Source organism: Ovis aries, chromosome 1 (assembly GCF_016772045.2).
Source record: "Ovis aries strain OAR_USU_Benz2616 breed Rambouillet chromosome 1, ARS-UI_Ramb_v3.0, whole genome shotgun sequence".
NCBI classification, from domain to species: domain Eukaryota; kingdom Metazoa; phylum Chordata; class Mammalia; order Artiodactyla; family Bovidae; genus Ovis; species Ovis aries.
This window is the reverse complement of record NC_056054.1, coordinates 13,624,794-13,640,809: the sequence shown is the minus strand read 5'-3', so window position 1 is coordinate 13,640,809 and position 16,016 is coordinate 13,624,794. Positions and strand designations below refer to the sequence as shown.

At 44.0% G+C, this 16,016-nt stretch overlaps 1 protein-coding gene and 1 pseudogene across 1 annotated transcript in view; both read left to right on the top strand.

Moving 5' to 3' along the window:
* The window catches only part of RHBDL2 (rhomboid like 2), a 60,849-nt gene that overhangs the window by 27,080 nt on the left and 17,753 nt on the right, over positions 1-16,016 (top strand). The window contains exons 3-4 of the mRNA XM_004001823.5: positions 1,949-2,097; positions 4,369-4,481. Coding sequence (XP_004001872.3) covers positions 1,949-2,097; positions 4,369-4,481 — 262 coding nt within the window. The remainder of the gene's footprint in view (positions 1-1,948; positions 2,098-4,368; positions 4,482-16,016) is intronic.
* On the top strand, positions 4,757-8,681 carry LOC105605139 (NADH-cytochrome b5 reductase 3-like; annotated as a pseudogene).

Genomic DNA, 16,016 nt, shown 5'->3' with positions numbered 1-16,016 from the left:
CTTTAGGGGATCTTCCTGATCCAGAGATTGAACTCAGGTCTCCTGCATTGCAGGTGGATTTCTTTTACTCTCTGAGCCACAAGGGAAGCCCCGACTTAAGAGTATGAGAAAGTTGCTGCTGTTATTCTCTTAGTTCCCACCGATGCCTCAACTTTCTTATCAAGGACTGTATTAGTCAGGGTTCTTTAAAGAAGCAGCGTCAATAGGATGTACACACACACACACTATCTATCATCTATCTATACACATATACGAAGAGAGAGAGAGATTGATTTAAGGAGTTGGTTTATGTAATTGCAGAGGCTTGGCAAATTTAAAATCTACAGGGTGGGCCAGCAGACTAGCAACCTGGGGATAAATTGAAGTTCAAAGGCCATTTGTTGGCACAATTCCTTCTTCCTCAAGGAATGTTTGTTCTATTAAGCCTTCAACTGATAGGAGCTCACCTGCATTACAGAGGGTAGTCTGCTTTATTCACAGACACATGTAGAATGATATTTGACCAAATACTGTGGTCTAGTTACGTTGACACATAAATTTAACTATCATAGGGACCTGGCCTCTTACGGCTTATATAAAGATAAGGTCAAAATGTGGCGTTCCTGAAAGAAGCTTTGGTCAGTGCAGCTTTGATTGGGGAAGACAGAGAAACCAGCCCTAATTCATTGAAGGAGGAAACTGTTCAAGGGTGTGAATATTAAGTGGTGGGGACCCTTGAGGACCATCTTAGGGGGTTAATAGTACAAACAGTGAAATGTTAAAATCATTTTTTCCTTTAGAATCAGAAATGACAAGAAGGCCCACCATCACCATTTCTACTCAGTATTTTGCTGGATGTGACAGACTGTACATTAAAAAAAGGAAAGGGGGAATTCCCTGGCAGTTCCGAGGTTAGAATCCGATACTTTTACTGCAGGGGCCTGGGTTCAATCCCTGGTCAAGAAACTAAGATCCTGCAGACTGAGTGGTGCTGCCAAAAATGTTTTTTAAGCAAATTTTTTATTTTGGAGTAATTTTAGCTTTATAGAAAAGTTACAGAGATAGTAAGAGAGTTCCTTATGCCCCTTACCCAGTTTCTCCCAATGTTAATATCTTACATTTCCATAGTTTTACACTTGTCAAAACTAGGAAACTCATATTGAGATACCAGTATTAGCTAAACTCCAGGCTTAATTTGAATCTTGCCCGTTTTTCCATCGGTGACCTCGAACCCGGGGTGTCGCACTGTGTTTACTCGTCACATCTCCCCACTCCTCTCTGACCTCTGACCCTCTCTCAGCCTTTGCTTTCCGCGGTTTTGATAGTCTTGAGGAGTACTGGCCAGGTATCCTATGCAGTGTCCCTCTGTCTGGGTTTGTCCGATACTTTTTCTCATGGTTAGACTGGAGTTGTGGTTTTGGGGGAGGAAGACCACAGGAGTGAAGGGCCCTTCTCATCACATCACGTTCGGGAATGGGGCGCATCCACGTGCCATCCCTGTGACGTGGGCCTTCGTCACTTGGTTCCGGTCCTGTTTGCCAGGTTTTCCCACTGTAAAGTCACTATTTTCCCCTTTGCCTCCTCTGTTTTTCAGAAGCCAGTGGTGGCCTCATTTCCTATTAAGTTGCAGATGAGTGATTAAGTTGCAGATGAGTGATTAAGTTGCAGATGAGTGATCAAGTGGTGAAGGTGGGAAGTGGAAGGCACAGGAGGGGAAAGTGGGTTCAAGAGGGACTCTTCTTTGAAGTTTGGTCTAGGGCTGCTCCTAACTGCTGGAAGAAGCAGGAGACGCCTACAGTTACACGGTCAGATATACAGCAGGGAACTGAATTCTGCCATCTGAGCACATGCTGTGGAGCGGTAATCTTAAGAGCAAATTCTTTCAAACAGAGGTAGTGCCCGTGGGCTTTAATGGGGCTGCTTTCTGCAGCAGGTATAGTTAACTTTAGTGTCTGCCCCTCCCTGTCAGCTGGCGGTATTTATTTACTATGCTGTATGGAAGCCTCAGAAACAGTGGATCACCTTGGACACAGGCATCTTGAAGAGTCCCTTTATCTACCGTCCTGAGAAGCGGGAGGAAGCCTGGAGATTTATCTCGTACATGCTGGTTCATGCTGGGTAAGCAATGACAGTTGAGTCACTGATGTCAGAGGTGACTGTAAGTAACCATAGCCCTGAACATTTGTTTGGTACTTTATTAACTTTTTATTTTATATGGGACTATGAGTCTTCCCTGGTGGCTCAGATGGTAAAGCATCTGCCCGCAATGCGGGAGACCCAGGTTTGATCCCTGGGTTAGGAAGATCTCCTGGAGAAGGAAATGGCAACCCACTCCAGTACTCTTGCCTGGAGAATCCCACGGATGGAGAAGCCTGGTAGGCTACAGTCCATGGGGTCGCAAAGAGTCGGACATGACTGAGTGACTTCACTTTCACTTTCACAGTTGATTAACAATGCTGTTAGTTTCAGGTGTACAACAGAGTGATTCAGTTATACATGTACATGTATCTGTTCTTTTTCAAATTCTTTTCCCAGTGAGGTTGTTACAGAATATTGAGCACAGTTCCCTGTGCTATAGGTGGCGCGACCCTGTGGACTGTAGCCCACCAGGCTCCTCCATCCCTGGGATTCTCCAGGCAAGAATACCGGAGCAGGTTGGCATTTCCTTCTCCAGGGGATCTTCCCGACCCAGGGATTGAACCCTGGTCTCCTGCACTGCAGGCAGACACTTTAACCTCTGAGCCACCAGGGAAGCCCTTATTATTGATCAGGCACTTTTATATCCATAATCTTGTTTGATGCTCCTGGCAACCCTAGGAGGCAAGCACTGCTCCTGCTGTTTTGTGTGAGGCTTACGGGAAGTAGTCACTTGTAGAGTGAGGATCTCAACCCATTAGTGCTAACTCCAAGTCCAGTGTACTTTGTATTGTAACTGCCTAATATTGGTATTTACGTAGGAATACCAATATCCCTGGTGGCTCAGACGGTAAAGCGTCTGTCTACAATGTGGGAGACCTGGGTTTGAGTCCTGGGTTGGGAAGATCCCCTGGAGAAGGAAATGGCAATCCACTCCAGTACTATTGCCTGGAAAATCCCATGGACAGAGGAGCTTGGTAGGCTACAGTCTTATGGGGTCACAAAGAGTCGGACAGGACTGAGTGACTTCACTTTCATCGGTGAGAAGAGACCAAAGTATCACCAAACCAGAATTGTGTCCCCCAAGTTGTGTGGTGTTGTTAAATGTTTCCTTTAAAATGTGAATTGCCAGTGCCTTCCTCCCCACCTCTGCCAAAGTTAAAAACGTAATTCATCAACATTTTGATGGGTGTAAAATAGTTTATTTAGAATAATACAAGCAATAGGTGCCTGCCTTTTAGTTTTGGTTACAGTCTCTTCAATGCTAATAGCCTTTTATGACCTCACTCAGAATTCTGATTCACCATACCCACTTAAAAAAACTAAAGCATTTTGCTACATAGCAACTAAATCAAGGATTACTGTTACAAGGAAATTTGCCAAATGACATTCAGAGAGTTTCCATAGATGCTTGTGGGGTTTGACAAGCAAAATAATGTCAATTTCACTTTAAAAGCATTTGTATTCAACAATGTTATATACCAAATTATAGTATATTTATATGAGAGAAACCAAGTTTAGCTAGTGTTACTAGGTAAACATTTTTTTTTTTTTTCCATTCTGGTAAATTTAAAACCTTTTAAATACAGAACTGGGAATGAGGTTTCTCTTGCCATATCTGTTTTATTTATTTCTTCGGCTGTGCCAGGTCTTAGCTGTGGCATGTGGGATCTGGTTTCCTGACCACGGATCAAATCCAGGCCTCCTGCATTAGGAGTGAGTGCAATCTTAGCCACTGGGTCACCAGGGAAGTCCCACCATCTGTTTTATTAAAGACTACCCTGAGCTTGCAAGAGATGTTTAAAAACCTACTGAAATTTCAACTCAATATGAGTGAATTAGCATTCTCTCAGCATTACTGTGTGACTAAAACAAAATCAAGTGTTAAGGCTGACATGTGATGGCAACTGTCAGCTAAACCCATAATTGCAAGCTTATATTCCATTCCTTAAAGCTTCCTCACTGCTCTGTTTGACATTATCAGCAATTACTGTAAAACAAAACTTATAAAGTAAATGTATATTTCAAAAATGTCCTTTTATCTGCTTCACATACTGAAGCTCAAGATTTTATCTCTTTAAAAAGTCACCTAACAAAAAAAAAAAAAAAAGTCACCTAACAAAATTAGAAAATGGAATTCACATTAAGCATGTTCTTAACTAGAAACAACATATCAATGCCTCCTGTTAACCTCCCAAGGAAATAACTGCCTGGGCTAGTCATAATGTTTGACAATGGTGTTTGTCTCTGCAGAGTTCAGCACATCCTGGGGAATCTTATTATGCAGCTCAGTCTGGGCATCCCCTTGGAAATGGTCCACAAAGGCCTCCGAGTGGGGTTGGTGTACCTGGCAGGAGTGATAGCAGGTCAGTGTTCCGAATATAACACAGAATCAACATCTCTGGACTCTTAGGAGGTAATAAGCAAAGGTAATACACTTTTACATCAGGATTTACTGCATTCTAATATGTGCTAGGGCACCTGGTAAGTTTAGAAATAAGTTAACTAGAGATAAGCATATCGAGAGGTCTTTGTGCCCATTCTCAGGTACGAGTTCTACGCGATTGGAAACTGTGAGTAGTTTGGTGTCCAGGTACTGGGTAAAGGACTAAAGCCAGAAGATCCTTATGTCCCAAGACTAATGATTTTGGGAAATAACGTGATCAAATTTGCATTTAAGAAAGATAACTTCAAGAGAACATTGAGAATAGCTAAAGGGACCCAAAGACTGGGTAGGGACTAGCATCCTGGGACTAGCAGCATATGCCAATGATCTCTCAAATTGGGTATGCCAAAAATTCATTAGGGTGTGGGCAGGAAATATTAGAACCCCTATCTATCCATTTATTAGAAATTTTAAAAATTAAACTTTTTACTTTGAGATAATTACAAATTCACACTCTAAGAAATAAATACCTATAGGTCTCACATACCCTGTAACTAGTTACCCCCAATGGTAACAGCTGACAAAACCACAGTACAGTATCCTAATCAGGATATCCACACTGATACAGTCAAAGTACAAAACATTTCCAACATCACAAAGATTCCTCACAGTTTCATTTTTATAGCCATACCCCCTTTTCTTCTACCCCCCTGGCAACTCCATTAATCTGTTCTCTATTTCTATAATTTTCTCATTTCAAGAATGTTATATAAATGGAATAATACAGAGTACAGCCATTTAGGATGAGCTTTCTTCACTCAGCATAAGTCTCTGGAGAGTCATGTAGGTTGTTGCCTTTATCAACAGTTTATTCATTTATATTGCTGGGTAGTATTCGATGGTACGGATGGTATACTATCACTAGTTTAATCATTCACTTACTGGAGGATATCTGTATTGTTTCCAGTTTTATTACAAATAAAGTTCCAGTAAGCACTTGTGTACAGGTTTTTAAAAACATAAGTATAGTCTGGTGAACTTGAGTTCTCATTTCTCTAGGATAAATGCCCAAGAGCAAGTTGGTTGAGTTGTATGGTAGTTGCATATTTAGTTTTGTTAAGAACCAGCCAAAATGTTTTCCAGAATGGCTGTTCCATTTCACTTTCCTCCCAGTACTGTGCAAACAATTCAGTTTTCCACATCCTCGCCAGCATTCGGTGTTGTCACTATTTCTAAAAACATTTATTTTTGGCTGAGCTGGGTCTTTGTTGCTGAACTCGGGCTTCCTCTGGTTGTGGCGAGTGGAGGCTACTCTCTGGCTGTGGTGTGCGCGCTTCTCATTTCGGTGGCGTTTCTTGCTGTAGAGCACGGGCTCTAGGCACACAGGCTTCAGGAGTTGTGGCGCATGGGCTTAGCTGCCCCGCAGCATGTGCGATCTCCCTGGACCAGGGATCGAACCTGTGTCCCTGAAGTTGGCAGGTAGAGTCTTAACCACTGGACCACCGGGGAAGGCCACTGTTTTTAACTGTAGCTGTGCTCACATGTGTGTGATCTCATCATGGTCTTAACTTGCATTTCCCTAATGGGCTAACGATGTTAAACATCTCTTCATGTGCTTATTTGCCATTTATGTATCCTCTTCAGTGAAATCTCTGTTCATGAATTCTGCCCACTTATCTAATTAGACTTTTCTAACTGTTAAATTTTGAGACTTTATATATCCCAGACCTAGTCCTTTATAGAATATGTAGTTTACAGATATTCTCTCAGTCTGTAGCTTATGTTTTCATTGTCTTAGCAGAGTCTTTCACAGAGCTAAAGGTTTTAGTTTTGATGAGGTCTAGTTTATCAGGGTTTTCCTTTTACGAGCCATGCTTTTGGTGTCATGTCTAAGAACTCTTCACTGAGCCCTAAGTCTTGAACTTATTCTCTATGTTATCTTCTAAAGTTATGTTTTGCACTTTACATGTAAATATGTGATTTATTTGAGTTGGTTAGTTAAAGCATGAGGTTCAGATTTTCTGTTTGTCTGTGACTATCAGAATAAACTGCTGAATGGACCATTCTTCCTTCACTGAGTTGCTTTTACATCTCGTCAAAAATCAGGTGGTTGTAGTTTCATGAAACTATTTCTGGGTTTTCCTTTTTGTTTCATTGATCAATGTGTCTATCTCTCTACCAATACCACACAGTCAGTACCACTGTAGCTGTAAGTCCTGAAATGAGAGAGAGGGATTCTTCTCATTTTTTGCTCATTTACTGATTAGTTTATGTATTTTTCTTTTAAAAACAGTTGGGTGTCTGGTTTTTTTTTTTTTTTTTTTCTGTGATAACAAAAGGCTCTCACTGGTAAGCTACTTATAGGTGTTGAAAAACAGACACAATATATGTCCCTTTGAAGACACAGTAGTATTTTTCTCTTAAGAAGTGAGAATGTAACTGCTTTTCCAAAAACACTCATGCTTTGAAAAGGGCATTTTGAAAACTGGTTATTGGAAATCATTCCATCATTATGTGATTTTTGCTGCTGAAGAAGATGAAGTAACTCTTTTAAGTTCACACTTAAAAAAGCCAGCAAACACTTTTCTCATCTGATTTAAAATTTCTCAGCGGGGAGTTTTAGTAAATTTTAAACTTAACTGATTGTAACACTTCCTGATTACTTTGCAAGAACAACTGACTGACGTTAGGGAAGGTAGGAATCAACAGCCATATTACGACAAATTTTTTGGATAATTGGAATAAGCTTAGACAATGACGGGGCTTCCCCAGTGGCTCAGAGGGTAAAGAATCTGCCTGCAATGCAGGAGACACAGGAGACACGGGTTCCATCCCCGAGTGGGGAAGATCCCCTGGGAGAGGAAATGGCAACCCACTCCAGTGTTTTTGTCTGGAGAATTCAATGGATTGAAGAGCCTGGCGGGCTACAGTCCATAGCCTCACAGTCAGGTGTAGCTGAAGAGACCTGAGTGCATGCACACGCACACGCGCACACGCATATGCACACACACACGTGCACGCACACACACATATGCACATACACACACGCACGCACAGACAATGATGCAATTCTTCCAGTTGAAACTGAACATCACTTTTTAATTTCATATTTTAAGTGACTAAGAAAAAAATTTCTATGGAAAATAACTGACCTTAAAAGTACATCTTCGTGGGTCTTGGTGGCGGCAGCTGTGGAGTGAGTGCAGAGGGGTGCCGATATAGGGGCCCAGCTGGGCACACTGGGCCACAGGGTCCTCTCCCCAGTCTGGCTCCTGTGCAGCCTCCTCGGGAAGCTGTTTTAGCGCTCCACCCCGGCCATCGTGCTCCACACTCGGGACATCAAGTACCCGCTGTGGCTCATCAACAAGGAGGTCATCAGCCAGGATGTCTGGCGGTTCTGCTTTGCTCTGCCGTCACCCCAGCACATGCTGGGCCTCCCCGTTGGCCAGCACATCTACCTCTCTGCTTGAATCAACAGGAACCTGGTCCTTTGGCCCTACATGCCCGTTTCCAGTGATGACGACCAGGGCTTTATGGACCTGGTCATCAAGGTTTAAAGACACCCATCCCACGTTTCCCTCTGGAGGAAAGATGTCCCAGTACGTGGAAAGCACAAAGACTGGAGACACCATTTGAGTGCTGGGGCTCCAGTGGGCTGCTGGTCTACCAGGGCAAAGCAAAGTTTGCCATCTGTCTGGACAAGAAACCCAACCCTGTCTTCAAGATGCTGAAGTCTGTGGGCACGACTGCTGCAGGGACCGGCACCACCTCAGTGCTGCAGGTGACCCATGTCATCATGAAGGACCCCAGGGATCACACCATGTGTCACCTGCTGTTTGCCAACCAGACTGAGAAGAACAGCGTGCTGCAGCCTGAGTAGCAGAAACGGAGGAATGAACATTCTGCATGCTTCAAGCTCTGGTACATGGTGGACAGAGCCCCTGAAGCCCGGGACTACAGCCAGGGCTTCCATCCCTACCACCTTCCATCCCTGGAGGAGGAGCCTGCTGGTACAGATGCGCAAACCCCTGCCCACGAGCCAGTGTACCTGCCTTGACCACGTGGGCCATCCCAAGGAGTGCTACTTTGCCTTCTGATGGATGGGCGCTGGCCGCTGGGCCCACCCCACATTGACTGTGCCCTGTCTGCACCCACTTCTACCACTGTTCATTACCACCACTTTCCCTCGCATCTCCTTCTATGGCTGGGTTCAGCCTGGTTTGCCCATGCCTGGGAGGTCACCCTGCTGGGCTGGCACTTTGCCTTTGGGAGCAGGGCTCTGTTACAGGTGGGCCGCTTCAGCCACCTTTAGGGCAGATTCCTGTTTGCCTGTTTGCGCTTCACCACAGACACTTGGGCCCTTGCCCTTCCTCACCCCACTCTCGCCCCCAACACACACACTACTGGGTAGAGGCTGCCAGCACCATGCGGCCCGCCCTCCTGAAAGCATCCTGCACTCTGGAAATAAATATGAAGGTATTGGTAGCCCCTAGTTGCAGGTGCTAAGCCCGTACCCCCTGCCTAGGGACCCTTGCCTCCTCTTCCCACCTGCCATTCCACCCTGGCAAGGAGCCTCAACGGCCCCCACTCCCTCTTCCTAAGGCCCAGCAATCACAACCCTGTGCCAGTGTAACTAAGGGTGTCTTGGGCAATCACCATTTTTCATGTGCATTTGTCTCATTTCTGCTTCAGGGCCACCGCCAGGCCTCAGCACCTGACCCTGCATGGCAGAAAACCAAAATGTCCCTTTGGCAGGGGCTGCTGGGGTGAAAGTCTACCCCCATCCCAGGGCCCAGCAGGCCTGGCCAGCAGAGAGTTAGGCTCTTCCTGGGGCTGGAGCAGGAGGAGGGAGCTAGCTGAGGGCCCTTCCAGCTGGCACATGAGCCCTCCCAAAACCTCAGCCTTTCCCTCAAAGACCCAAACATTTGAGAGGCTTTGGAAGTTCCAAGCAATCAACTTTCGATCATGTGCCTTGGGGTCCTGGGCCGCCAGCCCTGGTGGCAAAGCTAAGACCGTGTGTATTTATTTGTCTGTCCCAGTAGCTCCTTCTTCTGCTCTTGCCCCAGGTGAGGGAGATTTAGAGTACAGTCTCTTTCCTGAAGGACGTTCTCAGTGGCCTTGACGTTGCTTTAGACCGCAGCGTGTTAGTCTCTTGCATATCAGCTTTTCCAGAGTCATTTATGAGCAAACATAACATTAAAGTAAAACTTGCTGAGTCGAAAAAAAATCTTTGCATTTCTGTGGCATGATATTTAACCAGGGTTTTAAAATATAATAATGCTTATTTAATAATGTGCATGCATGCTAAGCTGCCTCAGTCATGTTTGACTCTTTGTGACCTTATGGACTGTAGCCCACCAGGCTCCTCTGTCCATGGGATTCTTCAGTCAAGAATACTGGGGTGGGTTGCCAGCCCTCCTCCAGGGGATCTTCCCGACCCAAGGATGTAACCTGTGTCTCTTGTGTCTCCCGCCTTGGCAGGTCGGTTCTAACGCCACCTGGGAAGCTCTTACTTAATAACACTGCTCATTGAAAGGTTTTTTTTTTTAAGACTAATTTTTAGAGCAATTCTGGGTTCACGGCAAAACTGAGAGGGACAGTACTGAAGTTTCCCATCCATCCCCTGCCCCAACACGTGCATAGCCTCCTCCATTATCAACAGAATGGTACATTTGTTACAACTGATGCACCTACACTGATGACATCATAATCACCCAAGTCCTTTAAAACTAGGGTTCATCTCTGGTGGTGTACATTCTGTGGTTTTGGACAAATGCATACTGACACGTATCCACCATTATAGTATTATAAAGGGTATCTTTTTACTGTCTCCATTGCTTCCTTTTCCAGAATGTCATATAGTTGGAGTCATACACTAGGTAGCCTTTGCAGATTGGCCTCACTTAGTAACATGCTTTTCAGTTTCCCCCATGTCTTTTTATTTCTTGATAATAATTTTTTGTATCATTAATGAAGTAACAGTAATTTAAAAATATCATATTACCAGTAAGTCCCATCCTTTAAAATTCTATGTTTGTGATTTTACAAAACATTAAAGAAGTGGTACATATGTTGATATATGTAATTTATAAGTGAATATACCTGTATTGCAGGGGGTGCCTGTATTCGTTTTCAAGGCCAATATGACCTCCTCTTATCCAGTCACATCTGTAACAATTTTCCAAATAAGGTCACATTCTGCGGTGCTGGGGGTTAGGACTTCAACGTATTTTGGGGAGGGGGAGGACCCAATCTGACCCATGGCAGTGCTCAAAACTTTACCAATCACAGCTGTGCCTGCTTCCTAGAGCAGTGGGGATGGAGAGTGGGAAGCCTTGGTAAAGGGTGAAGAGATGGGCTGGCCAGGCCTAGTGACGCAGCCACCCAAGTTACTTCCTCCCTGCCTTTGTGCATGCTGTTATTCCACCTCCTCCGTGTGTTCCTGCACACACTCGTTTTTCCTGGCTCCAGTATCTATGCTTGTTTCCCCCACAGCTGAATTTCAACCTGTGGAATCAGCTGTGCCCCAGTTTCAGTGTAGAGAGAGAGAGGAGAGAACGTGAATAACCTGTTCACATCCTCTGCCTATTTTTGCAATACCTTTTGGCAGGTATATCTTTGCTGTATCGGTCTCTCTTTCACACTGCTGCTGGTCGCCTTCCTCAAACACATCCTTCCTAAAACATTTACAGTGGCTGATAAAAAGTTGAAACATTCAAGATTTTTTTTGGGGGGGGGTTGGTGGGGAAGGGGAACTGGGCTGGGTCTTCACTGTGGCAGGTGGGCTTTAGTTGCCATGGGACAGTTAACCCAGGTCCCCTGCATTGGAAGGTGGATTTTCAACCACTGGACCAGAAAGTCCCTGAAATGTCTGAGATTGCTTTGTATTACCCTCCACTATCTGGACCCACTGCTTTTTATTCTTTTCTCCTTTTTCTTCAGGGAAGAATATATATAAAGATGTTAGACATGTTTATGTAACATAAAACATTTTAAAAAAACACTTTTGAGGTATAATTGACATACAAAATTTTGTACATATTTAATGTATCAGTTCAGTTCAGTTCAGTTCAGTCACTCAGTCGTGTCCGACTCTCTGTGACCCCATGAATCGCAGCACGCCAGGCCTCTCTGTCCATCACCATCTCCTGGAGTTCACTCAGACTCACGTCCATCGAGTCAGTGATGCTATCCAGCCATCTCATCCTTGGTCGTCTCCTTCTCCTCCTGCCCCCAATCTCTCCCAGCATCAGAGTCTTTTCCAATGAGTCAACTCTTCTCATGAAGTGGCCAAAGTACTGGAGCTTCAGCTTTAGCATCATTCCTTCCAAAGAAATCCCAGGGTTGATCTCCTTCAGAATGGACTGGTTGGATCTCCTTGCAGTCCAAGGGACCTTCAAGAGTCTTCTCCAACACCACAGTTCAAAAGCATCAATTCTTTGGCGCTCAGCCTTCTTCACAGTCCAACTCTCACATCCATACGTGACCACTGGAAAAACCATAACCTTGACTAGAAGGACCTTAGTCGGCAAAGTAATGTCTCTGCTTTTCAATATACTATCTAGGTTGGTCATAACTTTTCTTCCAAGGAGTAAGTGGCTTTTAATTTCATGGCACCATCTGCAGTGATTTTGGAGCCCCCCAAAATAAAGTCTGACACTGTTTCCACTGTTTCCCCATCTATTTCCCATGAAGTGATGGGACCAGATGCCATGATCTTCGTTTTCTGAATGTTGAGCTTTAAGGCAACTTTTTCACTCTCCTCTTTCACTTTCATCAAGAGGCTTTTTAGCTCCTCTTCACTTTCTGCCATAAGGGTGGTGTCATCTGCATATCTGAGGGTATTGATATTTCTCCCGGCAATCTTGATTCCAGCTTGTGTTTCTTCCAGTCCAGCGTTTCTCATGATGTACTCTGCATAGAAGTTAAATAAGCAGGGTGACGATATACAGCCTTGACGCACTCCTTTTCCTATTTGGAACCAGTCTGTTGTTCCATGTCCAGTTCTAACTGTTGCTTCCTGACCTGCATACAGGTTTCTCAAGAGGCAGCTCAGGTGGTCTGGTATTCCCATCCCTTTCAGAATTTTCCACAGTTTATTGTGATCCACACAGTCAAAGGCTTTGGCATAGTCAATAAAGCAGAAATAGATGTTTTTCTGGAACTCTTTTGCTTTTTCCATGATCTAGTGGATGTTGGTAATTTGATCTCTGGTTCCTCTGCCTTTTCTAAAACCAGCTTGAACATCAGGGAGTTCACGGTTCACGTATTGCTGAAGTCTGGCTTGGAGAATTTTGAGCATTACTTTACTAGCATATGAGATGAATGCAGTTGTGGGGTAGTTTGAGCATTCTTTTGCATTGCCTTTCTTTGGGATTGGAATGAAAACTGACCTTTTCCAGTCCTGTGGCCACTGTTGAGTTTTCCAAACTATCTGGAGAAAAGTATACACCCATAAAACCATCACCACATTCTATGCCGTCAACATACCATCTATGAAAGTTTCTTCCTGCTAGTGTCTTTCTTGCTTTGCTTTTTATTTTTAAATGAGGGAAGCAGTAATATTTTATTTTTACCTTTTGGCCCCTTTCACCTATTTCTTCCATTGCTTTGCTTTTTTTCCTGGATTCCTTCATATGTAACATAAGTCTAGAGTCCCTATCCTTTCTCCTGGCCAAGTGTGGTCACCGAGTCAGCAGCACTGGCCTCAACTGAGATCGTGTTAACATGCAGAATTCTGGGGCCCCACACCAGACCTACTAATCAGAATTTGCATTTGGACAAGTCCACAGGTGATTCATAAAAATTGAGGACCACTGGCCTGCACTCCAGCCCTGGGTCCCTCAATCTGACTGACAATCAGAAGCACCTAAAGAACCTGTTACAACTAAAATATTATTCAGATCACACCCAGATCTACTGAATCAGAATCTCCAAGACCATGGCCCTAGGATCTGTGTGGTTTTTTCATCTTTCTGTTCAGCGAGGTTTTCGTTGCTGTTCAGTCGCTCTGTCGCGTCTCTGCCACTCCGTGGACTGCAGCCCGCCAAGCTTCTTGCATGGAATTTCCCAGGCAAGAATACTGGAGCAGGTTGCCATTTCCTTTTCCAGGGGAATCTTCCTGACCCAGGGATCGAACCTGCGTCTCCTGCAAGTCTCCAGCATTGCAGGATGACTCTCTACCACTGAGCTGCCAGGGAAGCCCTTGGAGAGGGATAATTGACATATAGGGTTATATTTAACTTTTAAGAAACTATCAAACTTTTAAAATAGCTTTTCTAAGATATATCAATAATTCATACAACCTATAATGCACACTGAAACCATACTCACAGAAAACTAGTCAATCTAATCACACTAGGACCACAGCCTTGTCTAACTCAATGAAACTAAGCCATGCCCACGGGGCAACCCAAGACAGGCGGGTCATGGTGGAGAGGCCTAACAGAATGTGGTCCACTGGAGAAGGGAATGGCAAACCACTTCAGTATCCTTGCCGTGAGAACCCCATGAACAGTATGAAAAGACAAAATGATAGGATACTAAAAGAGGAACTCCCCAGGTCAGTAGGTGCCCAATATGCTACTGGAGATCAGTGGAGAAATAACTCTAGAAAGAATGGAGGAATGGAGCCAAAGCAAAAACAATACCCAGATGTGGATGTGACTGGTGATAGAAGCAAGGTCTGATGCTGTAAAGAGCAATATTGCATAGGAACCTGGAATGTCAGGTCCACGAATCAAGGCAAATTGGAAGTGGTCAAACAAGAGATGGCAAGGGTGAACGTCGACATTCTAGGAATCAGTGAACTAAAATGGACTGGAATGGGTGAATTTAACTCAAATGACCATTATATCTACTACTGCAGGCAGGAATCCCTCAGAAGAAATGGAGTAGCCATCATGGTCAACAAAAGAGTCGAAAATGCAGTACTTGGATGCAATCTCAAAAATGACAGAATGATCTCTGTTTGTCTCCAAGGCAAACCATTCAATATCATGGTAATCCAAGTCTATGCCCCAACCAGTAATGCTGAAGAAACTGAAGTTGAATGGTTTTATGAAGACCTACAAGACCTTTTAGAACTAACACCTAAAAAAGATGTCCTTTTCATTATAGGGGACTGGAATGCAAAAGTAGGAAGTCAAGAAACACCTGGAGTAACAGGCAAATTTGGCCTTGGAATGTGGAATGAAGCAGGACAAAGACTAATAGAGTTTTGCCAAGAAAATGCACTGGTCAGAGCAAACACCCTCTTCCAACAACACAAGAGAAGACTCTACACATGGACATCACCAGATGGTCAACACGGAAATCAGATTGATCATATTCTTTGCAGCCAAAGGTGGAGAAGCTCTATACAGTCAGCAAAAACAAGACCAGGAGCTGACTGTGGCTCAGATCATGAACTCCTTATTGCCAAATTCAGACTCAAATTGAAGAAAGTAGGGAAAACCGCTAGACATTCAGGTATGACCTAAATCTAATCCCTTATGATTATACAGTGGGAGTGAGATATGGATTTAAGGGCCTAGATCTGATAGATAGAGTGCCTGATGAACTATGGAATGAGGTTCGTGACATTGTACAAGAGACAGGGATCAAGACTTATCCCCATGGAAAAGAAATGCAAAAAAGCAAAATGGCTGTCTGGGGAGGCCGTACAAATAGCTGTGAAAAGAAGAGAAGCGAAAAGCAAAGGAGAAAAGGAAAGATATAAGCATCTGAATGCAGAGTTCCAAAGAATAGCAAGAAGAGACAAGAAAGCCTTCTTCAGTGATCAGTGCAAAGAAATAGAGGAAAGAACAGAATGGGAGAGACTAGCGATCTCTTCAAGAAAATTAGAGATACCAAGGGAACATTTCATGCAAAGATGGGCTTAGATAAAGGACAGAAATGGTATGGATCTAACAGAAGCAGAAAATATTAAGAAGAGGTGGCAAGAAAACACAGAAGAACTGTACAAAAAGATCTTCATGACCCAGCTAATCACGATGGTGTGATCACTCACCTAGAGCCAGACATCCTAGAATGTGAAGTCAAGTGGGCCTTAGAAAGCATCACTATGAACAAAGCTAGTGGAGGTGATGGCATTCCAGTTGAGCTATTTCAAATCCTGAAAGATGATGCTGTGAAAGTGCTGCACTCAATATGCCAGTAAATTTGGAAAACTCAGCAGTGGCCACAGGACTGGAAAAGGTCAGTTTTCTTTCCAGTTCCAAAGAAAGGCAATGCAAAAGAATGCTCAAAGTACCCCACAATTGCACTCATCTCACATGCTAGTAAAGTAATGCTCAAAATTCTCCAAGCCAGGCTTCAGCAATACGTGAACCGTGAACTCCCTGGTTCAAGCTGATGTTCAAGCTGGTTTTAGAAAAGGCAGAGGAACCAGAGATCAAATTGCCAACATCTGCTGGATCATGAAAAAGCAAGAGACTTCCAGAAAAACATCTATTTCTGCTTTATTGACTATGCCAAAGCCTTTGACTGTGTGGATCACAATAAACTGTGGACA